At 37.5% G+C, this 23,880-nt stretch overlaps 1 protein-coding gene across 1 annotated transcript; it reads left to right on the plus strand.

The window, feature by feature from the left end:
• Positions 1-467: 467 nt before the first annotated feature.
• LOC149240777 (pentatricopeptide repeat-containing protein At5g10690-like) lies at positions 468-23,628 on the plus strand. Its single transcript, XM_089370309.1, has 6 exons — positions 468-885; positions 1,171-1,353; positions 14,271-14,403; positions 22,973-23,067; positions 23,282-23,443; positions 23,554-23,628. Exons 1-6 carry the CDS (start codon positions 580-582, stop codon positions 23,626-23,628), a joined length of 954 nt encoding a protein of 317 aa, XP_089226435.1. The 5' UTR covers positions 468-579.
• Positions 23,629-23,880: the final 252 nt, after the last annotated feature.

Consider the following 23,880-nt stretch of genomic DNA (forward strand, 5'->3'; position numbering starts at 1 on the left):
ACAATTTTTTTCAAATTAAGTATTCAAAAAACACTCTCTCGAATACTTCCCCTTATTTTGATATCTAGAATAAACTCTAAAATCTTTGAAACATATGACCAATTAACAACAAACTTTTAAATTTATTACAATGATACCATTATTAAAATCTAAACTTATCACTCAACAAAAACATACTTTCTAAAATCTAAACTTATCACTTGCCAAAACATACTTTATAAAATGCAAATGATATCATTTCCCCCCTCCCCCAAATAATTTTTATAAAAAAAATAAAAATACATTGATAAATAACGTTCACTTAAATAAAAAAACACGTTGGTCGTTAACAATATCACTAACCACAATTTGAACGAATGCATTGCCAATGTAATAATAATAATAAATACATGGAGATGGCTACTATCCCTCGAGAAATAAAACCGACAATGCAATATAACACATCAAATTTCAAATTAGGATCACATAGAATATAACAAATTGGAAAGATTCTACTTATCCAATTTCACTTTGTACCAAAGGGATGAGCAGCGGTGCACGTCCTCGCTGCATCAGTTAGCTTTCCATCTCCTCCCAGAGATGCAGCTTGTGGCAGGACTACGCATCCCTGGGCCTGTCGAGTGCCCTTCCATTTCTTCTGGAAATTTTGGCCCCGAGTTCGAGATTCAGCAAAGTCCTCCACTTCAACCATTAAAGTTAAACTGTTTCGATCAATGGAGAATTTGCTGTTCATACCAAGACCAAGAAGATTTAAAACAGTTGAAATCAATAATAATTAATCCCGGCACAAGATATCGACCGAGGAAAAGGAAGCATGACGAAACAGCGCTTCGCAAGCTGACTCGAAGGGTAATGGAGCTGGCCAAGAGGAAGCAGCTTGACCAAGTAAGTTTTGGCTTCTTTTAACAATCCTCCATGTTCCTGCCTTTGGCAGGATTCAAACCTGAAAATTCTGGTAAAATTCATTCTCATTCTCTCTGAAAGTCATCCACACAATTTTTAAGTGGTCTGGTATGGAAGCAACTAAGATTTGATATACATTGCTTTAAGAATCGCTTTATTTAAATATACGTGACTCAAAATTTGGACTTAAAGGGTAATTCAGTATGCAGAGATTGATTATTCTGTTTGAATATGATGTTAAACATGGCTGGGATGCATGGTTTAAAGGTATTTAAGGAGGTAAAGGAAGCAAAGGAGCAGTTTGGGAAGGTGAACAGGATTGTTATGAATGCAGTGTTGTCCGGGTGCGTGCACTGCAAAGATGTGGATCGTGCTCTTCTTGCTTTTCACGACATGTTAAAGCCAGGGAGTTGTGGTGTTGATAACATCACTTTCGGAATACTTATTAAGGTACCTTTGTTTCACATGTTAACTGTCAAATTTTCTATTTTCAGGATTCTTAGTACAGGCTACCCATTTTACACTGCAACATGATGTGAGCTACTGCTTATCTAGTTACCTGATTATCTAATTTGACCCAAACTAATTTTTTTTTTTTTGTTTTTATTTGGCAATGCTTCGGAATGTTATGGTAGCTTCGGAAGGTCTTCTGCATAGGCTTGGTGTCTCAGCATGTGGAAGATGATTTATTTCCTCTTTAGGTGCTTGCTTGGTGGAGGAAGTCATTTATGTCTTCTTTCCGAAGTTTAAACTTAGGAAAATACAATAACTAAAGTTAATTAATTATTGTGGACTGTTATGTCATTTTCCAAGGATAAATAAAATTTCAAGTGACTTAGAAATGATCTCAACCATTGATCTAAAAATCTTCTAGAAGGGAGATTAGGGTTTGCAATCTAGGCTTAATGAAGATTAGAGAAAGAAGTCTAAGGAAGAGGTGAAGACACAAGAGAGGAGACACAACAAGAGAAAGCGATCTTCTCTAGTGCGAGTGGCTCGGTGGATTGAAGCGCAGAGGAGGAGTATAGGAGGATTTGAGGAGGCCAAGTTGTGGAGATTGTAGGGTCGAGTTGCTAAAGAGAGAGAGAGAGGTCGATTTAATTGGAGAAGTCGATTTGCTAGAGGTTGAATTTCTCGAGGCGTAGTGGCAGCTCATAGGGAAGGTGCATGGCCGATTTGCTAGCAAATATTGGGCCTGAATTTCTCTAGGCTGAATTCGTTTTAGAGGTCGATTTCCAGGTGGTCGAATTCCTTCACAGGTTGATTTTTAGGTGGTCGTATTCCTTGGGCCAAATTCATCTAGCGGGGGCCAAAGTTACAAGTTCTAGAAAATGTATTTTTCCTTGTAATTCTTCGTGGGTCGAAAACCCTAATTTTCTAGATTAATAAATGATAAAGAATTGTTGTGGATATTTATCTGTTGTAATGTGTGATTGATCTCTCCAAATTTTTGTTTCTGCTACATATATTTTTAGAGGTTAAAATACCGGTGATTTTATTTTTTGATAATTCATAATTTATTTGGTTAATTAAATAAATTGCTGAGAATAAATAATTGTCATAAGAAAATAAATCTGGGCTGGTATTAGGAGAATTTAACACGGTTGAACTTGGGTATGCATGCCCTTCCTTATATGGTGGTATTACAATGAAATGTAGTTGGTATACAACCTTTAGAAAGACCCGTTGTCTAAGCCATTGTGATTAGGGAAATCTATGCCCCTAATTTCTTTTAGGAAATGTTCTTGGACCCATTCACATGATGCCTGACTTGTGTAGGTAAGTTGACCTGCTAGCTAGGCGAGATGACCCATGAAGGGTGAAACATGTCTATGTGAAGTTTGAATGGTGACAAGCTTATGAAACATGTCAACTTCGCCATCAAATCATGATGGGCTTGTGAAACAGGTCTACTTGACCACAATTGGATTTGACTCTTCTATTACCTATGAATTAGATTATGGAATAGCAAGCTCCTCATTCCCTTTAGTCACTAAAAGAAACACCTATGTTTTAAAGGACTATGCATTCTCATCAAACTTTAGATCTCAGCTCACCACAATGTTTTGTTGTAATGGAATGTAGATCCTATAAGTCGTAGAAGTTTAACTATAAGTTGCTTTTGGAAATCTGAAGAAACGTAACCTTGGACCATCAACAACTTGCTAAATTCCAACATCCTTCATTTCAACTTCACGGGCCAAAATATCTAGGCATCACATTATGAGTCGTTCAAGACTTCCTATGAAGATGATAACATCTCTTTACAACATCGAGACAAGTGGATTAGATCTATCAAAATCACAAAGATAAAAATCTACACAAGTAAGTTCATTGATCTTGAAATACCAAGCTCCTAGTGCAAACAAATGCTCACACATGACCTCTTACAAACTATAAATGTGGGTATCTCACTCATGCACCTTAAAACCTATGGAAGTTGAAGCAAAACCCTCAACAAGGTCAACTCCCTTCTTTCGAGCGAATCCTTGGTCATTGGAGCAAGAATCTCATCAAGGTCAACCCCCTCTTTTTAAGAGAATCCAACAACCTTGTTGTTGTACTCTTCAACACTCCATCAACTGCAGGTTTGGAATCATTTATTGATTCCACAATAGGTTTTGAACCTATCTCCATGGCACCCCACGATATATGCTCTTCATGTGGCTTCTCAAACTAGAAGGCTTACCTAACTTCTTGTTGACATGTACAATAACCATAGAATCAACAAGTAACCTGTAAAGGTCACCATCTCACATGCATCTAGCTAAAATCCTCAAGCTTGCTAGGTTACAATCACTGATAGTGCATTGTTGTCCTTCAAATGCAACTTCATATTGAAAATATGTCATACAATAAATTTAAAGAAGTGTTTTCTTCAAACCAGGGATAAAGAAAACTCCATTAAACTCAAGAACATCACCTGATGGTATTTGGAAAGAAATGGAACCAAATCCTTTCAAAGCATAAGTAACATCATCAATCAACTCCACACTCATTCCTCCCTCTTGTTCTTGAATCTTGCTGATGAGTTTCTTGTCATATGTTTGAATGCCCCATTGTCCATGTACCAACCAACACTTGACAGTGTTGGAAGTAAACTAACACAATGTTGGAAGATAAACAAGAGACCATGGAGAAGGTGTTCATAAGCTAGGATAATAAGTTTCTATCTCATCCATCCCTATTATAGTACTTGCACCCCTTACAATTTGTTTCTATTACTTGGCCTTCCTTTTTGTCTTCTTTGGGTATTTGCTGGCACAATGCCCCTTTTGGTGACACCTAAAACATTTAACATTACTCAAATCTATCTTACCTTGGCTTGATTGTTCTTTCTACCCTTGTTGTGTCCTTTCTTGTTTTCTTCCTCATCCTCTTGATGAGGGCTTGTTGATTCTGTGGTTCTTGTACATTTCAACTGTTGTTTTTCCACGATACTGGAGTCTAGTTCAAATCTTAGAATCTCTGATGCTACCAATCCAAGTATCACAACAAACTAATTTGCATAGCGAAATATAAACAACTGTAAATCAACACGTGCACAAATATAGACAACTTTTTACAATTTTTAATTGCCCAACTTTGTTATATTAACAAACTGTAATACAACGGTCTAGGGCTCCCATACTAGGGATAATGGCCCTCATACATCCATTGATACAAAGATATACAACTAGGGTTTGGTGTCGGTCCTTCGACAACCAATCTACCCTAAACAAGATACAACCTGACCTACTTGCTGATGGTGGCCACACACAACCCTTTCAGTCCACGTACCCTGAACACATCTGCTTGGTCCTTCGGCTCCGATCTGCAGCAACTCCAACCTGCCTCTATCAATGAACCAACTCCATTAGGTCACTGAACACGACTCCAACTGCTCTCTAGCTGATTGTTAGTCCTTCAACGCATCAACACATAGAGACTCCTATCGAGTTGTTCACAACTCCGTTTGTGAACAACTCTCAACTGCCCACTGTTGGTCCTCAACTCCTTTGGGACTTCTTGCCCACTAGCTGCTCCTTAGTCCTTCAAGGACACAACTCTTAGGGACTTCTTCCCACTAGTGCCTTCCTGTGTTGCCCGATGAAGACACACTTAGGGCATGGAGGGTTGCCTCTTATCACTGTCAAAAGTCCTTCTCCAACAATGAACTTGGGTTGATGTAATTTGCTCACCTTGACCACCTTTCTTTGCCCTTCAAGGATCAGTTCTAAGCTTACACAAATCTTCACCTTTTATACAATTTCCAAAGTCCTTCTTGTCAACTGATCTAGGGCTATTAAGATCATCCACTTGCTGCCCTCCTTAGAGCCTTAGGATGACCTTCCAATTTTGTCCAAACTAGGACTCCATCCTCTAGCAAACAATCATCACAACAAGAGGATAGACATACCTTATTCTCTAATGCTTTGCTGGTCCTCTTGTCCTTGATTGTTGTACAATTCCTAAGTATGGTTAAGGTTACAACAATCCTCCTAATTAGCTCCAAAACCTGCTTTTGTTCCTCTTTCCAAGCCTCCACAAACAATGCTGTCCTTTCCTGAAGTTGTGACTTAGATTAGGCCTGTTTCTAGGCCTCTCAACCCTCCCAAAAGGTGTGCCGTCTAGCTACAATCCTCATTGAAGTTTCTGTGGCCCAAACAGAGATAGAATATAGCCCTAAACCATGCACAAATCTGCCAAATATTCTCTCCTTGACCTCAACCCTGCTCCTGATGTACTCGGCCCTTATAACAGTTTTGAAAAGGCACCAATCGAACTCCCTTTTCTCCTTCGCTGAGGCTGTTTCAGGTTTGCGGCTAGATCAGAGAGAAACCTTGTGATGTGTTGCTCTTGGATGGTGAGGAATGAGGCTCCTCCTCTCCTCCCATCTAACTCATCAAGTGTGGTCACTTAAGCTAAGGCTGACTTGAATTTGTAGACAAAATCACTCTCACAAATATTCAAAAATTATTTTCTCTCAAACTACATGGGCTCTCTTGGTGCTTGAAGTTTCCCCTTGCTCCTCTAAGGGTGCACTATCATCTCCAAGTGCCATGTCATCAAATCTCCTCATGGTTTTGGCCCCACACCTTTGGGTACAAAACCCCAAGCTTGGGTTCTTAGCCCACAAGTGACCTTATGAAGCCAATTCCTCCACAACCCTCTAGCCTAGGGTTTGGAGTACCTCCCAAGCTACAAATCTCAACAAATTGTCTAAATTTCCTAGGGATAGGTTGTCTACTTGTCTTTGCTTTATTGAGCAAGGTTCTAACCTTATCTCTTCTTTCACAAAGTCATTCCAAAGTTTATCAAAAGCAGGTGAATTCTCATGAGCACAAACACCTTGGACAAAGGGTTTCCAAGATGAAGAAAACCCATTCAACACAATGGGAACGAACTTTGCATCCTCCACTTTTATCCCTATGGAAACCAGTTAGTCTTTCAACTTTATGATCCTATCTAGTTAGTTAACCATTGTATTTTTATTACTCGTGTGGATGGTTGAAACCTTGTTTCGTAGGAGCATCTTCCTAGTGATACTCACATTTTGGTATAATCCAACAAAAGCATCGCACATCTCTTTATTGGTCTTCTTATTTGCAATGTGAGTGATCAAATGGTCTTTCATTAAATCAAGAATAATTCTCTTTGCCTTGGCCTCCTGCTTTTAATGCATGGTCGACAATTTTAGATTGGTAGGTGTAGTGATCTCATTATCAATCTGGTCCATGTTACCTCTCAAACCTGCGTTCAGAATGTGTACAAAGTCCTAACCACAAAATGCAACCTCAAGTAAACTTAGGAACACTACCCATTGTCACTTCGATACCTCTTCTCCACTCTTTGGCTGGCTCTCCTCCAGCACAAAGGGGCCTTCCCTAACTTAGGATTGCTAAAGATTAAGCAATTGAACTCAAGGTGAATATGAAAAGTGGCTTTAGCAAAGCAAAGAATTGTAGAATAGGTTTAAAAAGGTGATGGGAGGATCAAGACTAGTGTCAAGTCCATTGACCAAGTGCAGGCAAAAATCAATTATCAAGGGAAATATCTATGTGATTGAAGGTGAACATAGCTTGAATAAAGGATCTACAAACCATTTATCTCGCTTCCCACAAATATAGAAAATTACTTGTAGGAATCCTTGATGAGGAAAACCAAAAAGGCATGTATGAAAGTATGTCTACAAATTGACAACATAAACATACCAACAATCTTCATAAACATAGCAACAATCTTGACATAAGATAAAGGATGCTAGATTATATTACCAACCATAGCCACACAAATAAATAAGAGGGGTTTGGGCTACAATTAAAGTCTCCTTATTAAAGGAACTGCATAGACACAAAGATAAATAAGAGGGGAATGAGCCACAATAAATGTCTTCTTAATAAAAAAAACTATCTTCTTAATTAGGAAAAATTTACCAACATCATTTCAGCCATTCAAATGCCCTTGATGCAAGTGACCTCCAAGAACATATACCACAAAAGTAAAAAGCTTCTATAATGATAACAAAAACACTTAAAGAAAACGAAGATTGCATTCATAATGAGAAAGCAAAAACTTTTTTATAAGATTTACAAGCTAGTTGAGTCAATCCACTTTATGAATGTGGGATAGAACGCCCCCCCGCCAAAAAAAAAGAAAAATTAAAAATAAAGCATGAAAACATAAAATAACCTAAAGTCCAAGTAATATTATTAATGCCTATGTGTAATATCTAATTGACCATTATATTATGATATTTACTTTAACATAGTCCCTTAATGGTCAATTTACTAACTACACCAAGGTTATCATAGAATTTTAGATATTTCTTAGGACCCAGAGACATGGTGAAAATGTTTGCAGTTTCGTTCTCTATGGGGTGGTATTGTAGCTCAATAGATCCATCCTCTACAAGCTGTCACCATGATCTAGGCAACTTGTGTTGATATTATCAAATAATTTGCAAAGACTATTTTTCTTTCTGAATCAAGTCATCATTGCTACATGTAATTATTAAGTCATCAATATATACAACCATAATGATAATATTTTCACCTTTTTCTATGATATACAAGTTAGGATCATAATAGCTTCTCTTGAAACTTTGTGATTTAAAATACTAATCAATCTTTTCATATTATGCTCAAGCATTCACGAACTTACGTACTAAATTTTCTTTTTCTTCAATTGCAATTCCTCCATTTTGCTCCATATACACCTTGCAAATCTCCATTTAGGAATGCACTTTTAGTGTCCATTCAGTGTACTAGCTATCCAATTTGCGTTGAACGAGCTAACAAAATTCTAGTTGTGATTAATTTTGTAGTAGGAGCAAACATTTCTTCATAATTGATTCCTTCTTTTTGTGCATATCCTTTTGCAACTAATTTGGCTTTATATTTAATAATAGAACCTTTAGGTTTGAACCTTGTGTGATATACCCATTTATAGCCTATTGGTTTCTTAGTTGGGGTAATTAAGCTAACTTCCCAAGTGTTGTTTTTCATCAAAGCATGATAGTCTATTTGTATTGCATCTTTTTGTTCTTGTTTATAGTTTTTTTTATTTAAAAAAAGTGGACCATAAGAATGTACAACTTCACTCATCAAAGCAAGATTCACCTATTGTCGTGATTTTGACCTTGTTCTTCTCTCAACTTGTTGTATCTCATCTAGCTTTGGATTTTGAAGAGCTTGATAGAGCCATTTTGGTCTTTCATGAAATTGAATTTCATTGTTCTTATAGTAACTTCCATCTTGTACTTACAACTCCATCTCTACTTTTTTTTTCTTTTGCTTCTTTGTCCTCTTCTCTTTTGTGCTTCCTTTATGTGATGAGACTTTGGAATTCAAGCTCTTCATTATTATCTTGCAAAGCTTCACCTTTCAATTCTAATGTATGCACATGTGGAGTTTCTCATCATATGTTCATCTCTACTTATAACAACCTTTCTATTCATTTGATCATTTAACTTGTATGCATTCAATTCAGTGCTATGCCTAATAAATACACATTTTCTACTTTTAGCCTCTATTTGTATTTGGAACATGTGCATATGCCAAACAACCACAAAAATTGAAGTTGGTTACCTTAGGTTTCCTTCCAACTAAACTTCATAAGGGGTCCTTCCTCAAACAACCTTCGTTGGACCATGTTTAAACAAAAGGGTTTAAATTGCTTCAGTCCAAACTTGATCACCTGGATGATGCCCTTGGGGTCTAGAAACACCTAATAGGGTTGCTGACCTAATCGTCACTAATATAAGTGAGGTAGCTTGTTTACATGTCTTGATCTAGTTAAACATTTGAAGATAAGTTTTGTGTGAAGTATGCTTGTGTCCCTAGGTTTAGGTATGGTCCACTATGATGCATTTATGGTTATTGTCCCTAATGATTGTTGATTTCACTTGATCTTGAAAGGGTATTTCCCGGTGGTGTTATCACAACGGTGGAGATCCCTTGAGACTTGATCCTCATCCCATTCAACAACTCTCTAGAGGTTGTTGTACCTCATCTAGAGAGCATTTTTGACCTTGATGTTGCAGTGTTGCCCCTCCAGAGATGGGTGTTGGGCTATGAGATGGTTGCGCATGGTACTTGACTCCCACGAGTGCCCCCAGATATTGAAATGTCGAGCCATTGATGGTTTGGTGTTGGATTTATTGATGATGTGCCCAGATGGACCCAAGACACCCCTAGGCTGGCTTTGAAATTGTTTGATGGTGTTGCTTGTTCTGGAGCCCAGATGATGATGGTAATCCTTGAGATGATAAGGAAGGGCTTGCAGATCAATGGTAGATAGAGCATGATGGTGCCATGTCACCCCATTTTCCCATAGAAGGGTGATGTAGGGTACAATGGTGATGATGTCATGGTATTGGAGGCATACCCGTTGCACTTTGAGCCTTTCCTTGGAGTACGAAGCACTCATGATCCATTTGTCACTTGCTTGTGGCATATTGGGCATTTATGGAGGATGACATCATAGTGAAGGACATAATTTCCCCACACGTGTGGGATTTTTGGCATTTATTGTTATGTTTTTGAGCTATATTGAGGTTGGCTTGTAACCTCACACTTGTTGAACACTCAAAAAAACTTGTTCCAGGGCTTTGCCTGTAAAATTAGTGGAAATAAGGCAAGTTAGTCCTCATACAAATAGAGGAAACCTTACTCCACTTTTCATCATTGCACATTCATTCATTCTTCTCTTCTAAACCTTACAATTATGAAGCACTCAAACAAACTTGTTTTAGGGCTTTGCTTGTAAAATTAGTGGAAATAAGGCAAGTTAGTCCTCATATAAATAGAGGAAGCCTCACTCCACTTTTCATCATCACACATTCATTCACTCTTCTCTTCCAAAGAGTGTGAATTAGTCTCTTGTTTCTACTTGGGCTGAAATGTGATCTTTTTATGGTGTGAGTTCTCTTGGAGATGGATTTTTGCATGGAGATGTTTTCCTAGGATTGAATGAAGTGTTTCTATTGGAGAATTTTGTAAGTTTAATGCCTATTTTCTATATTTTGCATATTGTATTTGTGTAGTAGGGTTTCTATTTTTTGCCATGATTAAATGCTAAATCTATGTTGAAATCTTGCTCCTTTATAACATGCAGAAATTTTCTCTTTGCAACCATTCCAAGTGTGCATTTCTTAAATTTAAATTCTCCCCTCACAAGGAAAATCACTAGGGTTTTAAAGTGGATGCCCTAGTCACCCCCACTTTACTCCAACAAGGTCGTTCTCATTGAACTTTGCGCTAGAAGATTCCATTTAGCCCTTTTAGGACAAGACACAAATCATAATTGTGTTGATTATCCTTCTTATAATTAAATTTCTCGTTCTTTTTCCATTTTCCTAGATACCTAAAGTTAGGGCTAGGGTTTTATGTGAATAATTGCTGAAAGATAAATTTTTGTTTGATGTTTTATTGTTCTTAAAGTAGGAAACACATTAATAATAAATTTAAAAGAAAAATCTAGCATTATTGCATGTTGAACCCTCCTCTTCAGGGCTGATGTCATCTTTTGTTTGCTGTTTATGCATGTTTTCAGCCATAAAACCCCATTAAAGACCCTAAAACCTTGCTGTCTATTTGAAGGCCTTGCCTCCTTTGTTGATTATTCATTGGAAGTCCTTTTCTCTTGGCTGTTATATGATATCGTTTACCTTATCATTGAAAATCTGCAAAACCCTTATTTATAACAGCCCTCTAATTGGTCTAGGAATAGAGTACTTGGACTTTGTCATAGAATACTTAGGCCTTCTAGGCTGCACTGGTACTATATTAGTAAACCTCATATCAATCAACTTGAGCCATCATCACTGAATATCCTTTAGGTGAGTTTGGAGAAGCCTCACTTGTGGTTAAATACCACTAGAGAGCAGGAGAAAGATTGCTAAGGTGACAATGGAAACCCTTTCCATTGTTGCCCTAAGGTCTAGTTCTGCCTAGTGGAGCTTTGCACTAGGCCTGCTAGATTTTGTGGCAATAGGGATAATCGTATGTGATGTACTGCAAATCTATTGAATCACCGCAACACATGGTGTAAACACTTTTGGAGTAACCAGAAGCTAATAAATTTGTGTGCAGTGCATTGGAAATGAGGGAAGTGCAGTTTCCACTAGTTACCCTTAACTTGCATATATTTAATTAGGAAGGAAGCAATTCTTAAGCAGAGTACACTAGAATGCAAATATCATCCATATAATAGAAAACAATGAAAATATAGGTTTAACAGTTAGGTAACCCCCTGTTATTACTCAGGAACATGGGTTACATCTAGGCCTTATCCTTGCATCTGACTAGATCACGCGACTTAGGTATTACACCATACATAGATAAGAAGAACATATTCTATCAGCCTTAGTAAAAGTCAGAACCTTTAAAATGGCAATTATCTCTCTATTTATAGCTTAACTATGGTGGAGATAAGAGGATCCTGATGAATCTATAGTCCCTGTAGTTTACGTATGTAAAATGTCTTTATCCCTTTAATCTAAACGTGCAGAGGCTTATGAGCCATCAATTGTGCAAATGCTCGAAGGCATTCCTTCTGCTGTTTGCATACTCAGGCTTATGTGGAACAATCTTCTATGGATCAATCTCCTCTGTTGAACTAGGATCTGTGTTCTTGCTTTCTTGTTTTCTCGCTCACTTGCTTTGATGATCACCTACAAAGATAACATCTTGGGAAGGCACAACTATTCTCTCTCACTCAGTGTTCTCGTTGCACCAGGGCAAGCAGTGTTGGGAAGTGGGAATTTTTTGTAATAACTTATAATCCCATTTAGTAACACTATTTTTGGTGGAATCGATTTAAATTTATTGTTATTGGTAGGAGAATTTGTAAGATTTTGGTTGAAGGGGAGTGTTGTACTAGATCTTGATTGGTGCAAGAATTTGTTTGATCTTGGTTGGTAGGAGTTGATGCCATAAGTGAACTGTAAACTTTTCTAGAGTATCTTTTTATAGGCAGTCTTGAGAGACCAGTTCAGGCCAAGTGCAGTATTTGTACTGCTCTGGAGAATTTCAGGCCTGAGGTTAGTGACTTCTTGTTCTCAGGAAGTGTCTCCTTTTGTCTCATGTACTGTTGTGGATGCTTACTACAATAATGTGAGTTCTGGTTTTGTTACTTTCAGGCTGACTATCTTATTCTCAGTTTGATTATCTGACTTGCGGTTATCTTGTTTTTTGTTTGTAAAAAAGAAAAAGACTTTTTCAATGTTTGTTGGCTTTTTACACTCGTATTAAGTTTTTGATTTCATGTTTCTTGTTTTAGGAAACGCTCTAGGCACCTCCTGATTGTTGTTTTTACTTTGGACACTCGTGGACATTGATGTAATGCTTTTCTTCTTTCTTTCTCTATATTTAAAAAAATGAAAGTATAAAACCCCTATCTGCAGAAAAGGTTTGTACTATTCCTTTAACTTTTGGAACCCAAATTTTTTAAACCTAGAGTTCTAGGCTTTTGGGCAGGGGTCAGTCTTCTGTGAATTTACCACTGAAATATTTCTGAGAGTAGATGATTGCTTTATCTTGTGATTCCTTGGTAGTGACTTTCTGGGGACTTCTTCCCACAAACTCTAGGGCTTCATTCCTATTCTGATTATTCCTTTTAGGTTGAGAATTAGCTAAGGTTTTAAAGTGGTCGAGTTAGATTCTCCAAATTGCCAGCACATTCCTCTTCATAAGATTGAGGGGAGTCAGATCTCCCCTCTTGCACAACCAAAGCTAATTTTTTCTTGGAGCAAAATGGGGATAAGTGGGCTCTTCAAATCATAAAACCTTCATAAACACGATGTCACACTGTTCACCCCAAGTTTACCTCAGTTCAGGTGCTGCTTAATTGCTTGGTGAAGATCTGTTCCATGCTTATCATTGCAAGTAATATTTGGGATATCATTGAAGGCATTTTATCTATGTTACCGAGATCTCCTTAACAAGCATATTCCTTGACATAGAAAGGCTCTGGTGATTAAAGCATATTCTTTAGCGCTTCTCCTTGTGAACTTATTAATAGTTGATCATAGTTGTGATACTGCTTTTTGACGACTTAGATTTCTACGTATGGAAGTTGGCATTTTCATGCAAAAGATATATCTATGATATGGCTGAAGTTATCAACTTGCAATCATCTTGTGGAGATAGATCTTAATTGTCTATTGCAGCTATCCATGTCTTGCACCTTGTAATCCATTAATAAGACCAATCATTATATAGTGCCTTCATTTTTATTTGTTTGAACAATTAGCTTTCAAATTATGTGATGTGATTCATGGAGTTTACTAACTATCGAAGCTAATTTACTTCGTCCTTTAGATTCAATATGCGATAAGCATAAATTTTCCATTCATATTGGCACCTGAAAAGAGATTGTTGTTTATTTTGGTTCTAGTTCTTTGAGACCTAGTTTGAAACATAGTTTTTCATATTTTCATGTTTCTCAAGAAATTCTTTCCCAGTAATTTTTAACAAGACAAGGAAATGTTGATGGGAGTAAGATATTACCATCTTAAATGTTTTTTTGTTTACGTTTGCTCTAGTTCTTTGTGACCTAGTTTGAAACACAGTTTTTCGTATTTGGTTGTTTCTCAAGAGTTGCTTTCACAGTAGTTTTTAACAAGACAAGTAAATGTTGATTGGGGTAAGATATCACCATCTTAAACGTTTCTTGTTGCATATACCATTTGTCTAGGAAATGCACTTTGTAAGGATTAGTTGTAAGAGCTAACTTGTTGGCAAATTTAGTGTTAAAAGAAATTCTTCTCCTAAAATGCATTTATTTAAGTGATAGCGTTATCAAAGGCTTTCTTTCATACATAAAAATTGTTTATTAGTTTATTGCATGATATGGAGACCTAATGCAATTGTGTGTTTGCAAAGGGCCTTTGTGAAGCACAAAGACTTGATGAGGCATATGAACTGCTGGAATCTATAGAGAGAGGCATAGCTCCAGGACATCCAAAATTGTTGGAGTGGCTCATTCAGACTCTATTGAATGCTTTTTTAGAAACAGGTAGTGTTTTATTGGATATGATATCTCTTGTGTTCATATATGCTTTACATGTTAATCATTTGTGAATAACATACATCTCTTTGATATCACATGGAGTATAAGATATATAATTCAGGTAGATCATCACTGTAAGTTAAAACATACAATACCAATTGGGAAAAATAAATAAGTATCCATAAGAGATGGTGTACTCAATAACCATAATAAATTTGAGCTAAACAAAATCAGTTGTGGAGAGTTAACATAATTTCACAGGGAGTCTTTTTTGGCAAGTGTGGAGGATCTGAGGTCAAATTTCAAATGATGATTAATCAACACTTGACTGAGTGCTTATAGTTTCATGCATCCTTATCCTCATTTATGTAATTATAGGGCCATAAATTTAAGTCTAACATGCCACTTACTCTTGCATAGCCAAGTAACACATAATTTGTGATTTATTATGGTCTCAGTATCGAACAGACATTTTGACTCCAACGATGAAAGATTACTTTCAAAATTGCCAAAAGCAATTCCTCCAAGAAATCATTAATCCAAGTTGGCTGTCAACCAGTTATGTTAATGAGGTTCCTTTTCCCTCCATTAAGTACATCTACTATGGGTACCTCCACATCATTGACTATGTCTCATAAACTTATTATTGAGATTTTTTTTTTTCATATACATATAGATATATATATCAACATAATTTAGCAAAGAGTTGGAAATAATTGAGCATATATAAACATTAAAAAATGATTGGACGACATTGATTTACAAAGGATTCCCTGCTCGAAATTGATACCATGATAGATAAAGAAACACTTTGTGCGATGCACCATGAATTCATGGTAAAGAAAATTGTAACTGTGAGCTGTCCTTGAGTTGAGAAGAAAGACAAAGGGTTGATGGATTTGAGCTGAAGAATGATTTAGCTTTTGTTGCCATGTCAAAATGAACCGAAGTGAGCGAGGCTTATTTTTTTCCCCTGTAGCCTAGTATACTTCGAGTTCGTTGAAGATTGGGTTAAGTGCAGATGTCATGTGAAAAGAATCATAGTGAGGTTTTTTTCTTTTCTTTTTGCAGCCAACTATACTTTGAGTTCGTTGAAGAATGGGTGCATAGTGCCAAGATGGAAAGAACTAGAGTGAGTGAGGGTGTTTTTGTTTGTAGCTAGGCATACTTCAAATTTGTTGAGGTTTCACATTTAGATTTAGTGTTTAGTTTCATTGAACCTGAACAAAATTGTCATGCCCCTTTTCGAGTGATCATTCCAGGGGGGGTCGAATTAGTAGCTTATTTGGTTCCCCTAGGCTATAGTCAGTAAAAAGGGGTACCGATTGATTTAATTGTTTAATTTCACTTGGGAGAAAACGCAAAATTAAATAGGTGATGTGATAATTGAAGAGTTGTCATTTTATTTAATTGAGCAAAAGATTCGGTCAAAGGGAAAAAGGTTATAAAAAGAGGTTGGAGCTCACTCTTTCATTATGCTTGATTATTTTCTCAAGTCGATTTGGAGACCTCTTGTAGCTTGTGCGTGTAGGGGGGAAAACTCTTAAGAGAATCAGTTTTGGTGGTGAAACAAATCTACCCTAGCTGATCATAAGGAAGAATCACTCAGATTCTTCACATGATTTCATTGCATAATTCGAATTTGTTGAGGTTCCATGTTTAGATTTTGTGTTTAGGTTCGTCAAACCTGAACGAACTTGTCAAGTCCCTTTTTGAGTGATCACTCCAAGGGTGGGGGGGTTGACTTAGTAGCCTATTTGGTTCTCATAGGCTATGTTACTGCTCAAACTAGTAGGGATCCTAGAGGGGTACTTGCTAGGTCAAGAGAAACAATGAAGCTAAAGCCCACTGTCACAACAACTAAAGCTTCCTACACTTTATGGACTTTCACCGATGGGAGGAGACTCGATATATAAAGAATCACTTATGAAGGATATATCAACTAAGATGGATGTGAAGTGATTTTGATGACCCTTTCCTAGGAGAGACTTAAGATTGAGACTTACTTTCCTTTTAAGTAAGGTACAAGGCTTTCTAGGATAGGGGAATAGGGATTTGAGGGCTTGGCTTACAGAGTGTGACTTGTAAAGGAGCTTCCTAAACCCTAAAATCCTTGTGGAACTTGGTTTCCCAAGTGGTTTTTGAAGAGTAGACTTTGATAAGATATGGGACCACACGGGACCAAATGGACCCAGGTTAGGTCAAGAGGATAGGATTTAGCAACCAATGATATGCTTGACCTAATTAGGGAAGGGAAAAGGATCAAGGAATGAATTTTCAATGGAAGGCAATGCAAGGATCCTAGTGAGGTTTCTAGTATAAGGGGAACCAAGTGCAAGAATTGTTCTTTAAGCTAGGGCTTGTGATATATCAAGATCCCACCGTCGGAGTGTCATGAAATTTGGGGGGCTTCTTGAAGACACACCAACACAGTTGTGGACCCAAAATCGAAGTATTTGGATGTGTAGATCGTGAGATAATTGATGCCCTAAGTGATCTAGAGGACTAGACCTAGAGAAGAGGAAATAGGAGAAGGAAAATAAGTATAAGGTGATCACCTTTGGGTGGACCAGTGCCTAATCCTTTGGGGAGATTGGAGTTAGGTAGAATTATGACTATGGACCTTTGAATTTTCTAGGTCAAGGAGGCCTCAAAGACAACTTTGCTTGGCACTAGGGCAACAACAAAAGCAACTCCAAAGACTTTATACTTCGTTTTGCAAGATAAATGGCTTGTCAAGATGAATTTTAGTAATGAAACATCCATATGAACATTCATTCATTATACATGGCAAATACATGAAGCATTCACTATCCAGAAACAAAATTTCCACAACTTCGCATAAGAGATGCAACAAATAAGCCCTAGTATAGCGAAATCCCAACAACAATGTATGTGACAAAATTAGAAAGAAAGAATAGCATTAAAATGTACTTACATGTATAAGAATATATCCAACCATCCAAAAACTTGCCATCAAGAAGCTCCAAGACATGAAAATTATCCAAACATCAAAATTCATTCCATGCTCCAAAAATTCGTCCTCCAAGAAGGATAGCAAAAATCTCTAAAGAGATACTAGTTCCAAATCCAAGTGATGATGCTAAAATGAATCCTCATCACTTCTATTTATACACTTCTAATGAGTTTGATTTAGCTACTTGGGCCTACATTAGCCCCTAAAATAAAATAATGTGCAAAACAACTAACTTTTGGTGACAAGCCCACCAAACTAGCTCATAAACAAAAGAATAAGCCTCTCAAGAGGTCGAATGATCAACAATACATGTTGTTGGGCCTTATAAGAAGCTTGATGAAGTCCATAAGTGCCATAATGATGAATAGGACTCCCAAAAGTAGTGGACAAGGGGTTGGCCCCTTGTTCTCCAAATAATAAACCTATGGTGCTCCCAATGGATGTGAGGGCACACAAGTAACCTCATGGGTCTCCAAGTAGATTGAAGATCCCTGTAGACCATCTGTTAAGGCTCAAAGGATGGTGTAAGTGATGTCACATCAACATACAAGTCCTGGGTCATCTGCAAGTGTATGGTACAACCGTGGGGCCGACTGAGCATGGTGAACCAAGTGCATCTTCCTCGTCCAATAGGTGAATGTCGAACAATATTTGAACATCTTTGGGGTGTTGATTTTTAGTAGCATCAGATGTGCTCTAAACCTACGAGGGAGGCTAGGACAAATGTATTTCAGAATACCCAGAAATCATTTTAGGAAATTCCACCCGGAGACAATTTTATTAAAATAATTAATTATTTTAATTAAGACACATGTATTCCAGAATACCCAGAAATCATTTTGGGAAATTCCACATGGAGACAGTTTTAGTAAAATAATTAATTATTTTTAATGGATGCCTAAGTCTAAACTTAGGAAATTAAAATAATTAAGGGGTATTAATAAAACTGGGTGTGAATCTTTAAGAAGAAGACGGAGATCGAGTCAATATGATCTGAGCCATTGATTAGAATTTAATCTGGGCCATTGATTACTCAACGAGAAGATTATAAGAAAGACTTCAATGGGCATTTGGAAGATGTTGATTTTGGGTAGCATCGGATGTGCTCTAGCTCTGAAATTTTGTGGAGGGGCTAGAATACATGAGATCTCCAGAACCCAAAAATTGTTTGGAGAAATTCCACTCGGATGAGGAGTTATTAAAATAATTAATATTTTTAATGGGTTCTTAAGTCTAAACTTAGGAAAATAAAAATATTAATGGGTATTAATAAGAATATGGGTGAGAAACTTCTAAGTGATGAGGATCAAGTCTGTTTTAATCTTAGCCATTGATTAGGGACTTAATCTTGACCGTTGATTCATCAACAGGAAAAGTATAAGAGGAGGCTTGAGGGTTAGTTGGAGATACACTTGAGAGATCAATCAGTTCGATTTTTCTGGGGCGAGGTTTGCTGAGAAAATCGAACAAGTGATCTGTTGCAACAGAGGGGCAGGGATAGTTGAGGTTGGAGGATCTTCTCTAGGACCTCGAATACACAACAGAGAGGCAAAGAGACGCCAGAGGAGGCAGCGCAAACCCAAGGAGACTGACATTGGGCTAGGAAGGGCCCACGCATTTCTAGCGCTGGGGTAGAGCCACCCTCCAGCAGAAATCCGAATTCAGCTAGGGAGCAGCAGGATCAGTCGAGAAGGCTGACGTCAGAGCTCCAGGAGGCAGAGGAGGCAGCACAGTGTCCCAGTGTGCTCCACGCAGCTACTGCGAAGGGGCAACGCAGTTGTAGCCAGGGACAACCAGTCCAGTTGCCAGAATGGAGAGATTTTGCTGGGTGAAGTGAGGTAATCTCACTTAGGTTTCTGCTAGTATATTTTTATCTCTGTAACTGGATTGCTGAGAGGGCATCCAGAGTTGTATTCAAAACTACTGCTTAATAATAGAAAACCCTTAGAGCTGCTGCACCAGTTTTCCCACATTGGGTTTTTCTGGGGACATTTGTCCAAAAATAATGGTGCCCCTTATGTATTTGTCTCGTTCTATTTTAGTTCATGATTTGTATGTGTGTGTAGTCTGCAATAGTGTTTTCATCGCTATTTAAATAATTAAATAACTTGTTGAATGTAAAAACAAGTAGGAGATGATAAACCAGTGATTGCAGTAGGATTTCTGATGTGTAGATTCAAAAATTTTCACAGAAGACACATCGACTGAGAGATCAAAGATTGATTTTCTCAAGAGAGGAGCGCAGGAATTGTCAGAGAGGTCATCGAAGAGATTTCTTGCAGTGAAGGGCAGGGATATTTTTTTCAGTTGGAGAGTTTCTTGGTCTGGGGATACATTGCAAAGGAGGCAGAGAGAGATCCAGAAGAGGTAGCGTAGAGCCACGCTGGGCAGAGTGTAGAGCCACATTGAGGCAACGCAGAGCCTGAGAGGAGATTCAAAATTTGTTGGAGTCGAGTTCTAGAGCCAGAAGCCGGGGTGTGAGACCGGAAGGGCAGAGAGTCGAAGTTCCAGAGGCAAATCGACCAGCAAGAAGGGTGACGCAGAGCCTAGTAGCTGTGACGCTAATTGCGTAGGCTGACGCAGAGGCAGTGTGGGGCTTGCCATCCAGAGCCTGGATCAATATTGAATCTCCAGTGATAGTGTGAGGTATTTCTCACTAATTTCTCTGCCAGTCAGATTCTCTGTATCGGATAGCCAATAAGGCATCCAAAGATTGTATTCAAAAACTATTGCATAATAATACAAACCCTCAGCTGTTGCACCGGTTTTCCCGCATTGGGTTTTTCGGGGACATTTGTCCAAAAACAACGGTGTCACTTGTGTGTGTTATTTCTTCTTGCTCAGTTCTTGTTTCTGCATATAATTTAATTAGTGAAGGCTGCAGTCGTATTTACTTCGATATTTACAATGTAACACAATAAATAACTTGCATGAATTAACAAGTAGGAGAAGTAATATCAGTTTGCTGCAGTAGGGATTTGGGTCTCCAAATTTTCACATGGTATCAGAGCGCAGGTGAAGCAAGAGAGCAGACCAGAAGAGCCCAGCGTTGAAGAGGAGGGAGATCGAAGTGCTGCGTAGGCAGCAGATCGAATCCCCAGAGGGATTGCGCAGTCCAGGCTAGGAGGGCAAGATTCTCAAGGAAAATCTCTCTCTGAGTGAGTTGACAGAGAGGTAAGATTTCCAGTTCGTGATTTGTCAGTGGCAGAGGGAGCAGCGCAGCAACAGATTCAACGTAGAGCAGTCTTCAGGTGGGACACAGTTTTCTGTAGCGTTTGCTGGGTCAAAAAGCGACAGAAGAAGGAAGAAGACACTTTTTGAGGGAATTTCTTCCTCAGTGAATTTTGAGCCAAGGAATTCTATTTGTCAGTTGCTGCTGCAGCAGCAGTAGCGAGGAGCAAATATACTAACTCCAACAAGGATTGTGTAGGCTAGCCTAGTAGCGACGCATAGGAGAGAGGGAGCAATTCGACTTTTGTTGGTAGAAATGGCAGCCAATGGGTTGAGAGATCAAGATCGGTTGGACGGAGCATCCAACTATGTGATCTGGAAGGCTAGGATCTCCTGCCTTCTAGATGAGCATGATCTCAAAGCCTATGTCGATAGTGTGGTAGCTGAACCTGCCGATGCAGATCTGCTCAAGAAGTACAAGGCTGAGATGGCGAAGGCCAAGTGGTTGATCCTCGACGGAGTGAGGGATCACGTTGTATGTCACATTGTTGGCAAAGGGATGACCAAAGAGATGTGACCGAGAGTGAGTGTTGGTATGTGTCAAGGATTCCGAGCAGGAGAAGACGTACTTGGAGGAGAAAATGAGATCCGTGAGATGCAGAATGAGAACACATTGATAACGTTCCTATCTATCGAATCTTCAGGAAGTCGAAGATCAGTTGGCAGCTGTAGGATCAATGCCCCAGGCTAGAGAAATAGCAGTCTATTCTCTCTTCCTCACCACTGCGTGTTGTACGCAGCATTCACCTCCTCCGCGTGAGCTCCATCCACCGCTCCATTGATTATCCTCATTCGCAGTCTTCCCCGTGTCCATTCTCAGCCGTCTAACCTGCACAACGAGCATCAAAACTCCTCGTTTTCTTTTTTTTGTTTTTTTTTTTTCATGTGTGTTAGGGTTAGATTTGGTAGCACATTCGATTTTATTTTATTTGTTATGTATGCATACGATTAGGGTTAGAGTGGATATATTTTTTTTAAAATCTCATATGGTTTGACTTAGGTTAGCCCCCTTTTAATTTCTAAATTCAATTTTTTATTTTTTATTTTATTTTTGTCTGATTAATTAAAAAAAAATTAGAAGTTAAAAAAAAATGATTTTGTTTTTTCTTTTTTTTTTGACTTCATTATTTCATTTTGATTTTGATTATATTTTTTATTCAAATTCTAAAATCCTAAAAAAATAAAAATAAAAGTAAAACTAAAAATCTAAAACATTTTAATTCATTTAAAACTTAAAAATAAAAATACTAAAAGATTTGAAAAAGATTTAAAAAAAATCCAAAAAAATTTAAACATATTAAAATTTTTTTTTTTTTTTTTTTTTAATTTTTGTTTTTGTGACTTTAGAATTTGGAATAAAATAAATTGAAGGACTGTGTGCTTTCACATTAAGTATTTTTAATGTGGCCTATGCCCATTAAAATCTATTTTATTGACCCTTTGATTTGTTTTCTCCATCTTTCACATTAAATTAAGTTCCTAAGGAATAATTAAAATTAAAATTTGAAGTTCTTTAGCATTAATAGGGTGATTAAATGCGTTTTTTAATATTTCTCTATTGTCAAGTGCAATAAACGTTTTAAATCATATTGGCTATAGGAAAAGGTTAAATGTTCTAGATTTGGGCCATTAAATGAAGATCATTTTAAATCTGGAATATCTTGCATGATACAATGCTGGGCGTTTATATTGATTGTTCATGATTGTCATTATTCATCACATATTGAAATTTTTTTTGGATAACTTGTTTTCTTACTCAATTTGCGGTTGGTTAGTTGAACATAAAGGCATTGGTCCATAATTGTTTCTATCTCGTGGTCGTGTGTCTTGGTTACATTAGCACTTAATCTATTCATCTAAGTTAATCGAGATTCGTTTACTTTTGTCAAAGTTGTCCATCATTAAAATCTCATAGAGTCTGTTTTTCATAGGCTATTTCATCCCTTTACCTAGGGACTACCCCCCTTGACTTGTCTAGGAGAGAGTCTAAACGGAGTGAGTAAGGATTTATGAGTGACAGCCCTTACTCTGAGCGTTGTCGCGGTGCCTAGACACTTTGTGCAACAACAAGGCTCGTCATGAAGATTGTTTTTTATTTAAATTCATTTCTTTTCTTAATGTGCATATTTGTCTTGGTTCATTGCCTTTTCTATCTCTTCAAATTATATTAGTTCTTTCTTACTCCTACTTTGATTACAACTTATCCATATTTTCTATTACATGAAGTTCCATAGCTTGTGGTTGTCAACTCACGTGTGTATCTGGAGTCAACATTATACATTACATATCTGTTCAGCAATCTATTAGCCAGTTACTGATATGGGCTGAATCTTGAGGGTAATATTTGGTTTCATGGATTTAGTGCAGGGGATGTGCAGCGTGCTAGGGGAGTTCTCATGCACTATCGTTCTCTACTGAGTCAAATGCGTCCATCAATTTTCATTTATAATCTTTTTATCAAGGTATGTCTTAAACTTTTCACATGGGATTGTAACACAGCTAATCAGAATTATGTTAAAAATATCTGAGATGCATTCATCTTATAATCATTCTTAGCATATGAAGAAATAAGTATAAACGCAATTGTAAATTTTGGTCATAATAAGTTAATAACTGAAAAACTAGTCAACATGTTTGATTAGGGTTGCTAAGTTCAGAAATGTAGTTTCAATGCAGGGATATGCAAGGTCTGAAAATCCCTTGGATGCTTTGAAACTATGGAAGGAAATGTCAAATCAAGGGCTAAAGCCAGACAGATTTACATATAATACGCTAATCATGGCAAGTGTGAGGGCCAGGGAGATGGGGGTTGCCATGGAGCTCCTGAAGGAGATGAAGGTTTGATGGAAGTAAATACCATCCAGAGTTTTTAAGTCTACCTGGAATGCAGACACATCTTTGCAAAGCATTCTTGCATTTAATACAAATTTTTTGTACTAACCTTGCAGGAAGAAGGGCAGAGATTAATTAATTCTCTGAACTTCTACCAAATGTCATTACTTATACAACATTACTCAAGGTAATGTGCCTTAATTGTTAATATCTCCTGGTCCTTGCTGCTGTTTTTGGTTGTATTTCAGTTGATTCTACTTTGACTGATGTACACTGGCAAGAGTAGTTTAAATACATGTTAATTTTAAGATATGTCTATAAAACTCTGTTAGCTTCAAATGAATGCTGTCCTTAACTATACATCAGTCTTGGAAGAGAGATCATTTGGAAGTAGATGTTGATGGGGGTTTGGAGTTTATACGACTGATGATAGCTTGATTTAA

The sequence above is a fragment of the Pinus tabuliformis genome, chromosome 8 (assembly GCF_031772625.1).
Source record: "Pinus tabuliformis cultivar Carrire ecotype Pingquan chromosome 8, CPIR1, whole genome shotgun sequence".
Taxonomy (NCBI): domain Eukaryota; kingdom Viridiplantae; phylum Streptophyta; class Pinopsida; order Pinales; family Pinaceae; genus Pinus; species Pinus tabuliformis.

Excerpts from the sequence above, each read along its gene's own strand:
- LOC149240777 (XM_089370309.1), top strand. The coding sequence starts at position 580 with ATGCAGCTTGTGGCAGGACTACGCATCCCTGGGCCTGTCGAGTGCCCT. Across the intron at positions 886-1,170 it reads AGAGGAAGCAGCTTGACCAA|GTATTTAAGGAGGTAAAGGA; the intron begins GTAAGTTTTGGC and ends CATGGTTTAAAG. Across the intron at positions 1,354-14,270 it reads CTTTCGGAATACTTATTAAG|GGCCTTTGTGAAGCACAAAG; the intron begins GTACCTTTGTTT and ends GTGTTTGCAAAG.